This window comes from Anolis carolinensis, chromosome 5 (assembly GCF_035594765.1).
Source record: "Anolis carolinensis isolate JA03-04 chromosome 5, rAnoCar3.1.pri, whole genome shotgun sequence".
In the NCBI taxonomy this organism is placed as follows: domain Eukaryota; kingdom Metazoa; phylum Chordata; class Lepidosauria; order Squamata; family Dactyloidae; genus Anolis; species Anolis carolinensis.
The window spans coordinates 179,794,948-179,810,779 of NC_085845.1; the positions used below are offsets into that span (position 1 = coordinate 179,794,948).

General features: G+C 38.9%; 1 protein-coding gene across 1 annotated transcript in view; it reads left to right on the forward strand.

Moving 5' to 3' along the window:
* The window catches only part of pah (phenylalanine hydroxylase), a 32,138-nt gene that overhangs the window by 5,598 nt on the left and 10,708 nt on the right, over positions 1–15,832 (forward strand). The window contains exons 3-5 of the mRNA XM_003220882.4: positions 6,014–6,197; positions 11,266–11,354; positions 12,890–12,957. Of these exons, the coding sequence (XP_003220930.1) occupies positions 6,014–6,197; positions 11,266–11,354; positions 12,890–12,957 (341 nt within the window). The remainder of the gene's footprint in view (positions 1–6,013; positions 6,198–11,265; positions 11,355–12,889; positions 12,958–15,832) is intronic.

Sequence of the window (15,832 nt, forward strand, 5' to 3'; positions counted from 1 at the left end):
ACAGTCATTTTGGTTTCATTCCCTCTGATGGTGTTACTTGGAGCAGTCTGCCTCTCCTGTGCCCCCCAGTGACACTACTGAAGTGTTTTTCTCTAATCCAGTGGCCTTCCCCCTCTCTTGGAGAACAGTATTGTGTTCATAAAGCAGCCCATTCTGCATTTTCTGGACTGGTCTGATGCCTTCAGTTGTGGTGTAGCCCCTTGGACCTGTATATGTAAGAGAGGGGGTGCTGTCTTGTCCTTTGCCTTAAAAAGGAAAAGGTTTCCCCTGACGTTAAGTCCAGTCATGTCTGACTCTGGGGGTTGGTGCTCATCTCAATTTCTAAGCCGAAGAGCCGGCGTTGTCCGTAGACACCTCCAAGGTCATGTGGCCAGCATGACTGGAATGCCGTTACCTTCCCGCCAGAGCGGTACCTATTGACCTACTCACATTGGCATGTTTTCGAACTGCTAGGTTGGCAGAAGCTGGAGCAACAGCTGGCTCTCACTCCGCTCCCGGGATTTGAACCTGGCACCTTTCGGTCTGCACGTTCAGCAGCTCAGTGCTTTAACACACTTCACCACCAAACACTTCGCCTTATACTGCAAATATTTTGGGCAGGCCAATACAATCTTGTTTTCTTAGAGCGGTGGTTCTCAACCTGTAGGTCCCCAGAAATCCCAGCCAGTTTCCCAGCTGTTAGGATTTCTGGGAGTTGAAGGCTAAAATATTGGGGACCCAATGGTTGAGAACCAGTGTCTTAGAGCCACGACTTCCCAGTTTGAATAAAATGAATAAAATGAAGGAAATACAGATACTGGAAGAGTTCATGATTTGTTTAGTCAGTTGTGCAAAGGAAGATCAAAGAGGTTGTTTGTGTACCCCAGAGGTTCATTTGTTTCGTGGTTTATTTACCTCAAGTAGAAGTCTGAATGCAGTCACTATGTAAAGTTAATAAAGAACATGGGGATGGTTACAATCAGCTAGGTGCAATCAGTATTGCACGCCTTTGCAATTCCCAGAAAACTTTGTGAAGGCATCTATTGTGAAAGATGCAAATGAAGCTGTTTAGATGGGGGCAGATGTCAAGAGGTTGAGGTGCTTTTTGCTGTTTCCTCTTCAATATCCAAACTACATCACTGTGATCCTGGATTATTTTCTGACAGTTTCCAGTACCAATTGCAACATTTTATTCTCACCTCTGACTATATATATTTTTAAATTCTGACACAAATCAGAACTATTTTTATTTCTCTTTCTCTTCTTTAAAATTCAGTGAAATTGCACTTCTGCACTGTTAGTCTCTTAAGTCCAATATATATACATATATATTAAATCAGGGAAGATAAATTTGTTTTTAAACCATAGGATCACTTCTACAAAGTGCAAACCATAAAAAAGACTTTGGAAGAACTAGTAGAGAGGCTACATTCAGTAACACGGGTGAACAGAGGACACTGTGATGGCCCAAAGAGACAGCTGCAGTCTCAGCCTATATAAGCACCTGCATTGGAGTCAGCACATACATGCTGGATCCAGAGCTTGTTGAGGGCAGATTTAGACCAGAGTCATCTGCCCAATGTAGATGAAGCCAAGAACTTGGAAGGGCAGCTATGAAGGAACTAGACAAGACTCTCAAATGTAAAGATATATCACTGAATACTAAAGTGATGACGTGTTATATAGTCTAAGCAGCTTCACAATATTTTTGATAGCTTCAGCAAGGAATGTAAAGAGGACAAGGTCCCACTGGAGTACTGGTGAGGTGTACATGTCTGTAAATAACTTTGACACTGGCTTGAAGGAAAAAGCAATTTCTTCTTTCTCAGGTGCACAAAGACATCTGACTACGTGCAGAAGATTCTCAGAGTAAATAAGTGGCCAGGAGAAGATCTGTGCCAAGCTACAGTCTGAAGGCCTTTGGGCACCCATGGCAAAGACTTTGCACAAGGAAATGCAAGCGAAGCTAATGAATGAATAACCTGTGTGCCAGCTTAGTCCCCAGAGTACAGAAAAACAGAATGGTTTCCAATTGGCAAGGGGTCAGGCAAGGTTACATATTACCACCCTATCTAATTCATATGCTGAAAATATCATGCATTAAGCAAAATTATATTTGGAGGAAGAAAGCAAGAAAACTGGAACAGAATAATCTAAAATAAGCAGATGACCTCATAGTAGTAGAAGAAATAGTAAAACCTAGGAACTATTACTGACTAAAGTAAAGGAAGAAAGTGCAAAAACAGGTTTATATTTGAACATTAAGAAAACAGAAATAATGACCACAGATGAGTTACATAACTTTAAGTTAGATGATTAAGACACTAAAGTAATTCAAGATTGTCCATATCTTGGCTCAGTCATTAATCAGAATGTAGACTGCAGTCAAGAAATCAGAAAAAGACTAAGACTTGGAAGAGAAGTTATGAAGCAACTAGATAAGACCCTGAAATGTAAAGATATACCATTGCATACTAAGGTTAGGACTGTCCATGGCATTGTATTTCCAAGTTTTGTGTATTGTTGTGAAAACTAAACAGTAAAAAAGCCGATAGAAAGAAAATCAATTCATTTAAATTGTAGTGCTGGAGAAAAAATTACAAATATTGTAGACTGCTAAAAAAAAACCCCCAAAACAATAAATGAGTCATAGAGCAAATCAAAACTGAATTATCCCTGAAAGTCAAGAGGAGGCCATCATACTTTAGGCATATGATCAGAAGACATCACTTGCTCAAGATATGATAGTGATTAGTAGAATGGAGGTCAGTAGGAAAAAAGGAAGACCACATTTCAGATGGACAGATTCAAGCAATAAAGCTGTGACCTGAACAGAGCTGTGAATGATAGGGTGACCTTCAAGTCACCCTATTCATAGGTTCTTCATAAGTCAAAATCAACTGAATGGCAGATAAGAACAACAACAATCAGTAGGATTTTGGCCATTATCTCCAGCATAAATACATTACTCCCAGGATGATCAACACTTCGAACAGACTGTGGCTTACTGGGTCTGGTCTCAATCAAAATACATTTTTGCTTAGAGCAACTGTAACTTTCCCATCTTCTGGAGTCCTTCAGCAATTTGTGAGTACCTAATTAAATGGTTCATACAATGCATTGTCTGTTTGCTGTACAGACCTTTAGAGAGCTAAAACAACTTGACCTAAGGGCTCAGTTGAGTTAAATGCGTTCTTAGCATGGAGGCTGGTTCAATTAGGAGAACATCTTTCCTGAGACACAGGATTTGAATGCAGTCCTGACCTTTTCAACTTCTTGTATTGGTATGTGTGGCCAAGCAATTTCCGTTCATCTCTAATGTCCATTGTAAGGACATAAATAAATGACTGCCCCATGGTATTCTTTGCTGCCTTGGAGGGTAACATTCCAGCTTTCTGTCTCTCTCTCTCTGATTGTATATTCTCAGCAATGTGCAAAGGTCTTTGGATATATTATAGGGTTGGCGTCTCCCACCTTCTGCTGTATTGATAGATAAATCTATCCGTTTTTCTTGTCCTACATTCACATTTTTTTAAAAAAAATCTCATTCTTTTGATTACAATTCTGAAGAAATCTGAAGATTTGAAATTTTTAAAAATAAATAATAAATAATAAAATTATATTCTCAGCCTTCTTCTCTGAACAATTTCAATGAATCTAAATATTCTTAGTGCAGCACTGATCATACTGTCTCATCTATATATATAAAAGAGTGATGGCATCACGGCGACTCACAAAACAACAAAAGTACAGGCCCCGTAACCTCGAAATTTGACAACACAACCCATCATCCATGCCTCCAGGTTGATACAACAAAAAGAAAAGAAAAATCCTAATTAGAGGGAGAGCAATAATTTTTTTTTATCCAATTGCTGCCAGTTTAGAGGGCTAATCTCTGCCCACTTCGTCTCCTAGCAACCCACTCCTAGCAAGCCAAGGGACAGCCAGGGTTCAGTTAGGGGACAGGCAGACTTAGGCTATCTAATTTGCACTGGATTATATGGCATTGTAGACTCAAGGCCCTTCCACACAGCTATAGAACCCATTTATAATCTTATATTATCTGCTTTGCACTGGATTATCTTGACTCCACACTGCCATATAATCCACTTCAGTGTGCATTTTATACAGCTGTGAAGAAGGGGCCTCATATAATCCAGTTCTAAGCAGATAATATAAGATTATCAATAAACAGTAGACTCTCACTTATCCAACATAAACAGGCTGGCAGGATAAGTGAATATGTTGGATAATAAGAAGGGATTAAGGAAAAGCCTATTAAACATCAAATTAGGTAATCGTTATACAAATTAAGCACCAAAACATCATATTATTCAACAAATTTGACAGAAAAAGTAGTTCCATGTGCAGTAATGCTATGTAGTAATTACAGTAGAGTCTCACTTATCCAACACTCGCTTATCCAATGTTCTGGATTATCCAATGCATTTTTGTAGTCAATGTTTTCAATATATCGTGATATTTTGGTGCTAAATTCATAAATACAGTAATTACTACATAGCATTACTGTGTATTGAACTACTTTTTCTGCCAAATTTGTTGTCTAACATGATATTTTGGTGCTTCATTTGTAAAATCATAACCTAATTTGATGTTTAATAGGCTTTTCCTTAATGCCTCCTTATTATCCAACATATTCGCTTATCCAATATTCTGCCAGCCCGTTTATGTTGGATAAGTGAGACTCTACTGTACTGTATTTACAAATTTACCACTAAAATATCACAATGAATTTAAAACACTGACTACAAAAACATTGATTATGAAAAGGCAGACTGCGTTGGATAATCCAGAACATTGTATAAGTGAATGTTGGATAAGTGAGATTCTACTTTAATATGAAATAATTACTGGGATAGAATAATGCAGAACAATATAATCTCTAAAACCAGGACAGTAAATAAACAGGGGAATTCCACACAGGAAACAATCAGGGCCAGCTAACACCTCCCAACAAAGTATTCCCATCATCAAAGTCTGGCAAATCCTCTGTTTTCTCAGGGCCACAGACAGTAGAAGCACATAAAATATTGCAAACAACACCACTCTGAAAACAAGGGAATTCCAGACAGGAAACAATCAGGGCCAGCTAACATCTCCCAACAAAAAATTCACTCAGGGAGGAAACAGCCAGGCTTTAAAGTTGCAAGGCCATTACATCCTAATCATTTTTCCTTATTGCAGCATTCATACTTGCCTCCAACAGACAAAAAACAAAAACAAAACCCAATCAGAAATATTGTATATTCACAACCTTTAGGAAATAATATCCCCTGATGGCGCAGCGTGTTAAAGCGCTGAGCTGCTGAACTTCTGGACCGAAAGGCCACAGGTTTGAATTGGGGGAGCGGAGAGAGCCCCCACTGTTAGCCCCAGCTTCTGCCAACCCAGAAGTTCAAAAACATGCAAATGTGAGTGCATCAATAGGTACTGCTCCAGCGGGAAGGTAACGCCACTCCATGCAGTCATCCCACATGACCTTGGAGGAGTCTACGGACAACGCTGGCTCTTCGGCTTAGAAATGGAGATGACCACCAACCCCCAGAATCAGACATGACTGGGCTTAATGTCAGGGGAAAACGTTTACCCTTGACCTTAACTACCACCAATTCCTCAATACTTTATTTCCCATACCACCAAACTTCGCCACAGCAACGCGTGGCTGGGCACAGCTAGTCCTTCTATATAGCTTTTCTAGAAGCAAATATGGCATCATCCTTCACTAACATGGTTGCATGTGCAAAGATTAAAAGTCAGACTTAAGCATTTGAAGTCATCTGACTGGATGAAAAAATATATCAGTTTTTCAAATTCCCAATAATTGATCCTTAAGTTTGGGGATTGACCTTTTGGTGAATTTATGAAGAAATGTGAAGATTTGGATGGTTCCTTATCATAAGGACAAATCAACTTAATAAAGAAATAATCCAGATCTTAAAGCAAAACATTTTTCTCAGTCACTTTGTGGGCTACCTTGAAAACAGTGACATATTGACATGTTATTTTGTTCTAGGAAAGGGGGATAAACCTGACCCACATTGAGTCCAGACCTTCGCGACTGAACAAAGATGAATATGAGTTTTTCATCAACGTGGAAAGCAAGAACATACCTGCTCTTGAGAAAATCATCAGGACTTTGAGAGATGACATTGGAGCAAATGTTCATGAGCTCTCACGGGAAAAGAGGAAAGATGCCGGTAAGAATATATTGTTGAAAACAACAAGGTTCCTTTTCAACAACATACAAGTGCTGAGCAAAAATTACCACCAGGATACTTTCTGGAGGGCTAAAATGCCCATTTTAAAGTAAAAATATGAAGGGAAATTTGGTGAGGGATTATAATGGAAAGCTGGGAGCATGACCCTACCTGATGGAGCCCATCATGCAGTTTCCAACAGTAGCAAGACAGACTTCTGAGAATCCTTCACATGGGTCCATAGGATCACCTGTTTGTAATCAGTACTAAATATATGAGATTTATTTATTCAGTGCAAAGAATAAATAAGCAGGCACTACAAAATGATAGAGAAGTCCTCTGGAGAGAGCCAAACAGCTACCAAAGCAATCATTTCTGGATATAGAGTCTGAATGCTCAGTGCAGCCTCTTCTTGATTTCACCCACATCCATCCCATTCTTATGAATATAGCTTTTGGGACAACAGATGTGATCCTAATAGGATTTCAGTTAAGGCTGACTTTCAGTGCTTTAGGTCTGCTGCCTCTTCTTCCTTCCTGGGAGGAACATGAAAGGGCAAGAATATCTCCCTGAAGTAAATCCTGATAATCTCCTTACCCTTTCCTTTGTGTCCTACCCATGACATTGCAAAGGGGAAGAGAGAAATATTTGGAGGAACTGGACACCATTATCCAGGAAAGGAAAATGAGAGATAATACATTATGGCTTGGCAGGGGGTCACAGTCACCTAAAAGCAAAGGTTTAATTACTTTTCAAGTTAGAAGGATTTAAAAAAACCTCCTTCTTAGTTATAATTTTACTGCCTCCTTCAAAAGGGAAGACCAAAGTTCTACATCATTGTCATTGTCAAGCATCCCAGGAATGTTTATTTGGCAACAATACAGTTTATTTGTCAACAAGAAAGCCTTGGCTTTTAAGCAGAGGCTGGATGGCCATCTGTTGAGGGTGCTTTGAATGTAATTTCCCTGCTTCTTGGCAGGGGGTTGGACTGGATGACCCATGAGATCTCTTCCAACTCTGTGATTCTATCATTCTATTATTCTATGATTATTTGGTTAAGATTTGCACACTATTTAGTCAATCGTGAAGTTTCTATAAGCAAAGCCAATCTTATTTGGAAAAGGTGCACAAAGTGGCAGATTCCAGAACTGATGTAATTTTCCTCCCTGTTTTCAAATGCTGTGGTTAATCTTAACTGTGTTATGAAAGAGGAAATCAAGGTCAAGCCCTGGCTTTAGAAGCTGGCTTGTAAATCTAAGTTTTGGTTAATCAAAAACATCTTTGGATCAGTGGTTGTAAATGAGGGGGGAAAGGAAGTGCAGAAGTACAACATTGGTTAAGTTGTTGGTTAAGGCTGGTAACACCCAGCAACTAGAGCAGGAATAGAAAATGGTGTGGAGATCTGGGGCTAATTCTACCTTGATCTCTTTGTGGCATTAATCTCACTGCCAGTGGTCTAAAAACTTTAATCCTTCAGTAATTTTGGACTTCTGCGCTAAGTAGCTGCCCAGTAGCTCCAGCTAGTTTGGCCAACAGTCAGGAAATCTAGGAGGAGAAGTCCAAAACACCTGGAAGATAAAAGTTTGGGAAACTTTTGGGATGTTTAGAGTCTAAACCACTGGTTCCCAACCTTTGGGCCTCAACTCCCAGAAATCCCAGCCAGCTTATCAACTGTTAAGAACCGAAGTCCAAAACCTTTGGAGGCCCAAAGGTTGGGAACCACTAATTTAAACACTCCAAACAAAATCATATCCTGGCAAAAAGGCAAAATTTTATTATTTCTAGCCACAGTATTGATATTTCCAGAAAAAGGAGTTAGAGGAAGGCAAGAGTTCTAGATAAAGGTTGGGGTTGGCATTGAATCTTGTTTTCATGGGGGCAAAATCATCTAAAATGACACTTGATATTTTTGTAAAAATAATAATTCAGAGAGTTGTGTAGAGCAGGATGTGGGGTTCTGATACCACAAAACTGGAGTCCAAAGATTGCAAGTGGCCACATACTGCACTTTCCCCACTCTTGACCTAGACAGATGGATATTCTCTGTTTCTCTGACATCTGAAAACAGCCACGGTATCTGCAAAGTTACACTAAATGCAGGATTTTTAAAGAAAGAGTTCAACAGATATGTCATGAAAACAGTATATGGGTTTTTAAAAAGTCCTTTTGTAAAAAATTGGGCAACTGCAAAAATAGTGTTAGACCCATTGGAGCCCTGAATATAAGGATTAAGTATAATTTAGCTTGAGTTTAGAAAGGAAGAGATGATTTATTGCTGCTCAGAGACAACCAGCCTCTGTATAAGTGTTGTTTGCTGGAACCCTGGGGGTGACCAGAGCAGTTGGCTCTGTTATTTTTTTTTTAAGGACTCAGACCTGTGCCTAAGAAACACAATAAATTTTCAAGTCCTACCTTTGACCCCTCCCCAGAATGGGTAGAGATCTGCAGAATTTCTGGAGCCCTTTGAATTGGTGGTCCCTCATATAAACTGCTAATTAGCATCCAATTAAGCATCTGACCCCCACATTAAACTGGTCACTACTTGGGTGTCCTCAGCGGGACCATAAAACACGGCTGTTCCTCCAGCAAGCAAATCAATATTTATTACTGATCAGCCCGGCGTGTGCCCTGCAGAGCTTCACAAGGGGTCAGCATTGCAACAGCACAGCCTGGCCATTCATTAATAGCAGCAGGAAGGGACGTCGCCACAGCCACGTCTGGTGAACTGGGGCACAAGAAGCCATGCTGAAGGGCCTTGTATCTCACCATTCAAAGAAAGTGACACATTTTATCTACATATTTATTTATTTATTTCACATATTTGTATCTCACCCTTCTCACCCAGAAGGGGACTCAGGGCAGCCTTACAGCAAGCAGCAATTCAGTGCCAATATGTATAAATATAAATATAAACAAATACAATTTAAATCATGCAATTGAACATTAAGTATTAAAGCATTGATTAAAATCACATATACACCTGCTGAGGAATTTATTCTCCAGCCACCTATCTATTGATCAATTTGGCTATAAGTAGATATAAATTATATTGCTATAGTTATATATTAAAAGGTTTGCTTGGTTTTTTGTTTTGTTTTTTGCTATGTCACTGCAACAGGATTTGGGCTTAGAATGAGCCACATAGTCCAAATTAGCCTTTGTACAAATTGACAATAATAGAGTCCAGCCTTCCCCACCAGATATGCAGAACTACAACTCCCATCATCCTCAGAACCGCAAAGCTCCAGAAAGCTGAGAATTGACAATGCCTGGAGGTGATAGCCAATTCCTAACTCTATTTTAGTTTTAGCTATATCTTGGAACCTGATGGCAACTACATTTAAATATAGAGACTCACATATTTACATTGAAACTCATTTTCATGAAAGTAAGTACTGATGAACCTAATGGTGCTTGTACATATATGTACTTATGCTTAAATGTGTATTTATGGCTTTTATGGTATCACTTTATATACCATACAATTGTATACCTCATACAAAGCATTTTATGCAATTTTAGATAGGAAGACACAGACACAGGCTCGATTTACACTGACATAGCCACAAACATTCATATAATTGCTAAGTGGGCTCCATTAAAATGCATATGTAATGCAATGCAAAAACAACATTTAATAGGTTTTAAAATTAAATGTAAAGGTAAAGATTTTCCCCGACATTAAGCCTAGTCATGTACAACTCTGACAGTTGGTGCTCATCTCCATTTCTAAGCCAAAGAGCCGGCATTGTCCATAGACACCTCCAAGGTCATGTGGCCAGCATGACTGCATGGAGCGTCGTTACCTTCCCGCCAGAGCAGTACCTATTGATCTACTCACATTTGCATGTTTTCGAACCACTAGGTTAGCAGAAGCTGGGGCTAACAGTGGGAGCTCACCCCAGAAAGAACTGGCAAAACCACTGCTGAGTATTCCTAGCCCAAGAAAATTCTACAAAAATGCATAGGATTGCCACAAGTCAACAGGCGAATTGAAAGCACATGGACACACACATCAATAGCTCCCTGCTGCTGCCCTCTAGTGATGGAATCATACATATTTTCTAATTTTCAGAGGGACATTCTTTTTTAAAAGCATGGGTGCTCTCAGCAGTGTTTACAAACAAAGGCTTTTAAGGGCTATGTAAGAGAAAGAAATTCTCTTTCATATCACAGATATAATGCATGTAAAACATCTTGAAGAAGTGCTAAAATGTTTTTATAAATGCTCTCTATAAGTCTCCCTCTATTATGCTTTGGTCAGACCTCACCTGGAATACTGTGTCCAATCCTGGGCACCAGAATTTAAGAGAGATTATGGAATAAATATTGGGAGGTTTAGTTCAACACACCCATTAGAGAAGTCTTGCTTATTTAATTATTTAAGCAAAATTACATAAAATAAGACATTTTGTCCTTATGTTGTATGGGCCTCTGCCCCATGTAAGCTGCCCCGAGTGCCCGCGCGGAGATGGTGGCGGGGTATAAATAAAGTTTTATTATTATTATTATTGTTGATTCCATAAATACTAACACAGTTAGAAAAAAGTATCCCAATACATTGGCCAGTCTGAAAGATGCTAGAAGATCTGTCCATACCATCTCTCCTGGTTAGATGCCTATTTATACATGATATATTTATTGAGAAATAGTGTGATATAGTTTATAGTTTATTTTAATCCTTCCTTCTTGTCAGCATTTGTTTCATTGAATTGTCAGGTAACTACTAATCAAATGGGTAAAGATTACAGCAGTCGTGGCTGGAGGTTTTCGAGTCAATAGGATGGTGATGCCACTCCAGGTTTTGCAACAAGCATAAAAAGGGGTATCCAAGGTGCTGAACATATTTGGCAGATAGAGTTCCAAAGCCTTGACAGATCCATTATAGTCTGCTGCAAAATCTGGTGCAAATTTACCACCTTGTTTACATATCAGACTCCACTCCTCACCAGATTAGGCTCTCATTTTCTTTTTATATGAAGTGGTCAAAACAACAACAACAACAACAACAACAACAACAACAACAAAAGAAATTTAAGGGCAATTCATGTTTCTTTCTTCTTCCTAGTACCATGGTTCCCAAGAAGCATACAAGAACTGGACAGATTTGCAAATCAGATTCTTAGTTATGGAGCAGAACTGGATGCTGATCACCCAGTAAGAAAAATAAGTTTGATATATCTCTAAATCTTTTTGTGCAAATTCTGATATAGTGAATGCAATGCACACTACCTGACTGTATATAGCTGTTCTTGCCTATGTGTGCTCTAGAACAGGTTACTTGTTCTAGAGCAATGGTTCCCAACCTGTAGTCCTCCAATTGTTTTGGATTTCAACTCCTAGAAATCCAACCGGTTTACCACTTGTTAGGAATTGTGGGAGCTGAAGTCCAAAACATCTGGAGGACCAAAGGTTGGGAACCACTATTCTAGAGCATACAATATGGTTAGTTGTTGTGTATAGAAAATAGTCATGATTTCAATGAGCAATGACAACAGATCACCTTGTGAACACATTTAATGAGCCTGAACACATTGCTTTAAGAAATAACTTTCCAGACTTCAGGGATGTTTCTCGCCATCCTACAACAGCCTACAACTGTCAGACAAGCTAATTTTAATATGAATAAATGTTTAATGGAACTCAATTTAGTTAGAAATCTGTTTTCTTCACTAACCTTTCTTTCAGATAGCAGTTGTAAAATATCTATAGATGGTCTTGTAAAATAAGGAAATGTTTGATCTGCCTTTTATTTCTGTGTCATTGTCTTCTTTTTATTGTTATATTAGCATTTTATTGTAGTTTATTATTTTAGGCATTTGTGGTTTCATGTTTTTCGGTAGATTGTTAACCTTGCTGAACAGGATATAAATTGAAATAATAATAATAGTAAAAATAATACCCAGCATCAGCATCATCCCTTAACACTCATAAAGACAGGAAAGCGTACTTTATTTTGATGTCAGGAGATGCAAAATTACTGCTATTGATTTAACCAAACCTGAGTACTTGAAAATAAATTACATGCCCTGCAGAAAAAGAGAAATAATAATTACTGCTATTACACTAATTGATGCAGAGTGATTAGCCGTTCGGTAGCTCATGAGTTTCATCTAAAATGAGCGACATGTTCTCTACAATTATTTAGTGTACGATATTTTGGCAGAATCCTAGAAGAAAGCATGTGAAATGAAAAGACCCAATTGCTCTGAAAAACAGAGTGAATCAAAGAGCCCTCTCAATGCTTCTCTCGGGGACAAAATAATGCAAGCAATCCTTGAAAGCAAAATAAAAACCATCAACAAACCCAAACCAAATCTCAATGAACTGAAAGGAAATGCGTAGTCTACATCCATCTGCTAGTATTAATTAGGCAACAGTTATTTTCCTCTGGTTTGTGGGAAGAGAGAATGCAAACACACGTAGACTGAAATAACATTTAAGATGTCAAAAAAACTATCAAGGTAACATCACTAATTTTGTTGTCTACAATGCTGAAGACCTTTCATCAGCCAAAGAAGACTGATTTTGTGTTTTTAACTGGACACTTGAAAACCCTTCTTGGTTAATTTGGATTGAACACTAAATTGGTTTTATAATGGTAATAAGTAAAATGAAGTAAGTAAGCTTGAAATACTGTACTTGGTTTCTGAAGTGCTCACAAAACAATCATTTTCATAATATTTCTGCAGGGGTTCAAAGATCCTGTTTACCGGGCCAGAAGAAAGGAATTTGCAGATATAGCATACAACTACAGACAGTGAGTATGAACATTTGTGAACATGTATTGTGAAAAAAAAACTTGGGTCATTAATAATAATAATAACAATAATAATAATAATCTTTATTTATATTCTGCTCTATCTCCCCGGAGGAACTCAGAGCAGATTACAGAACACATATAAGGCAAATATTCAATGCCTTTTTACACAATGACATACAATACAGACAGAGGTAAAGATAAAGGTCTTCCCCCTTTTTTCATCTCCGGCGTCTGGAGGCAATGCTCAACTTCGGGCCATGAGGAGTTGCTCTTGTTCCATTTTTCCATGCCTAGGAGCCTGTTATTTGTAGATTCTCTGATCTGTTGCAGGCATGTTTTTGCATATCTGCACAGGGCTCCCTTTTACCTTCCTGCTGAGGCGGTACCTATTGATCTACTTGCATTGCATGCTTTCAAAATGCTAGGTTGGCAGTCGGGAGCTCACCCTGACTCACGGCTTTGAACTGCCAACCCTCCGGCTGACAGATTTTCAATCTTCTCATTCTGGCAATAATGTAGAAATTGATCTGGGAATCCAAGCAATTGTAAAGATGTCATATGCTTTCATTTACTCAATGATGTCAGTTGATCACTGTCTCAGCCATGCAGTGGTCTTTACTTACACATATTATAGGATTTGAAACAGAGGAAAGACCTTCTGTTTTACTTGAGATAGTTAATGGAAGTTCTACCCCTCAAAAGGGTGCAAGAAATCTAGACCTGGAAGTTCCATGCCAGGTGGATATTCATCCTCGGCTTGATAATGTAACAAGTTAATTGGTGGGTTAAATCCAACCTCTATCGAATGGAGGGAGACTTTCATTGACTGGCTTCTAAAACTCTGCAACAAGTTTTTATAGTTAGTCTGTGTAGTGCAGGAATGAGCAAACTTGGACCCTCCAAGTGTTTTAGACTTCAATTCCCACAATTCCTAACAGCCAGTGGGTGTTGAGGTCCAAAACACCTGGAGGGACAAAGTTTGCCCATGCCTGGTGTAGTGGTTAGAGTCCTGGAGAAAGCAGGATTCAGGTGCTTTTTCAACCATGGAGGAGGTCATTGTAATGACTCCATATGTCTCCTTCTCTCAACCAAAGTCTTCATAAAGATTCCTAGGTTGGCTCCTAGGTGTCTTGAATGAGGGCTGATATAAACATATCAGGGCTGATATAAACCAATCATACTTCAGCATTCATTCTGGATTCATAGTGTTATTTTAATTGGCATATTTTGTAGATGTGTTGCTGAAACAATTACCAACCTGAGCCCTAACAGAGGAAGCCGTTTACAAAACAATATTACTTGTTAAACCATTATAGGGTTTGTAAAAGTCTAGCCTTATTGAGGTTGGTCCTTAGAAAAAGAAGGAAAAATTAAGAAAGTGCTCCATGAGCCCCCTTTAAAAAAATCCCTTGGCCATTCATCTTTATCTCCCTGTACCATTAGCATCTCTGATTTCCTGTCTCCCTCTTCTCACCTGCTACTCCAAGCAGTGGTCTATTGATCTCAGCTGCTTTTCAAATTGGTGTCTGACGGTGTTTTAAGCCCCTGCTCTTTTCTCCAGGCCCATGAAGGTGGCCTAAGGATTAATTAGGAAAGGTCAATGCTATAGAAACCAAAGCGGACCCAGTTTCCCCTTCTCAATCATTCAAAATCACGTTTAAAGCTCCAGAGATCAAGGAGGACTGGTGCAGAGACATAGAAAATTGCACACTTATTGGGGGGCTGCCTCCGGACTAGGCTAAAACTGAAGGTAAAGGGAATGGAGGGGGTATCACTTATATTTTGACAAAGGCCCTGCCGCTCTGGAAATCCCTCACATTATCTCAGCAGTGCTACAGACCGTATTAAATTGCTGGAAAAGACCATTTGAATTTCAGGGAGCAGGGTGTTGAATAAGAAGAGATATCCTAGTAGTGTTGCCTGTCCATTTTTTAAAAAAATACATTTTTATGTAGAATTAAGCTCCCTCAGTTCTTATGTCAAGGCAACAAAAGCGAGAAGGTCAAAAGACTTTGGCCAGACTGGCAGTGCTGTAACTGTATTTAGAGTAAAAGACAGATTTTGCCTCCCCTGCTGGGCAATTGCCTTAGCTGATTCTTAGGAGCACAAAATTTTAGGGCCAGAAGCGATCTAAAGAGCCAACTGCTTTATGCTTTCCCCCTATTTTCTACAGCCCTTTCATGTCAGATTTATGGTTTTCCAGAGTACCAAATCCGCAAAGCAAGACAAAGAAAGAATGAAATCCACTAATTAGGTTGTTGTTGCCAGTCAAAGGAAAAACAATAGTGTAAATGGTTGTGTAACTTGTTGCAGCGTTCTGCATTGGGAAGGAGCTAGTTACAAGTTAGTTAAATTTAATTAGGCCTTTCGCCAATTACTCTACACTAATTATAATATGTTTTGATGATTACCAAAAGAGGGGTATCTTCACTTCTTTTTCTGTGCGACTGTTACTTTATAGCAGCATTATTCCAGAGGTGTTGTGTTGTTTCTGGGCTGTATGTCCACGTTTTAGCAGCATTTTCTCCTGACATTTCATCTGCATCTGTGGCTAGCATCTTCAGACGATCATATTATTCCACTTTAACTGCCATGGTTCCATTCCATGGAATCCAGGGATTGCAGGATAGAGAAAGGCTTTTTGAATTCTCAGCCCAAACTATAAGCCTTAGGATTCCATAGGATGAAACTATAGCAGTTAAAATGAAAATAATAGTGCTATAATTATATAGTGTGAGTGGGCAAAGCTTACTCATTCATAATCAAGTAACTCCACAAGAATAAATTGTTGCTGGGAATATTCAAAGTCACTAACTACTGTAAAGATTTCAGATGAATTCAGAAAGTTTCGGAAACCTGAAATTGTGGGGGA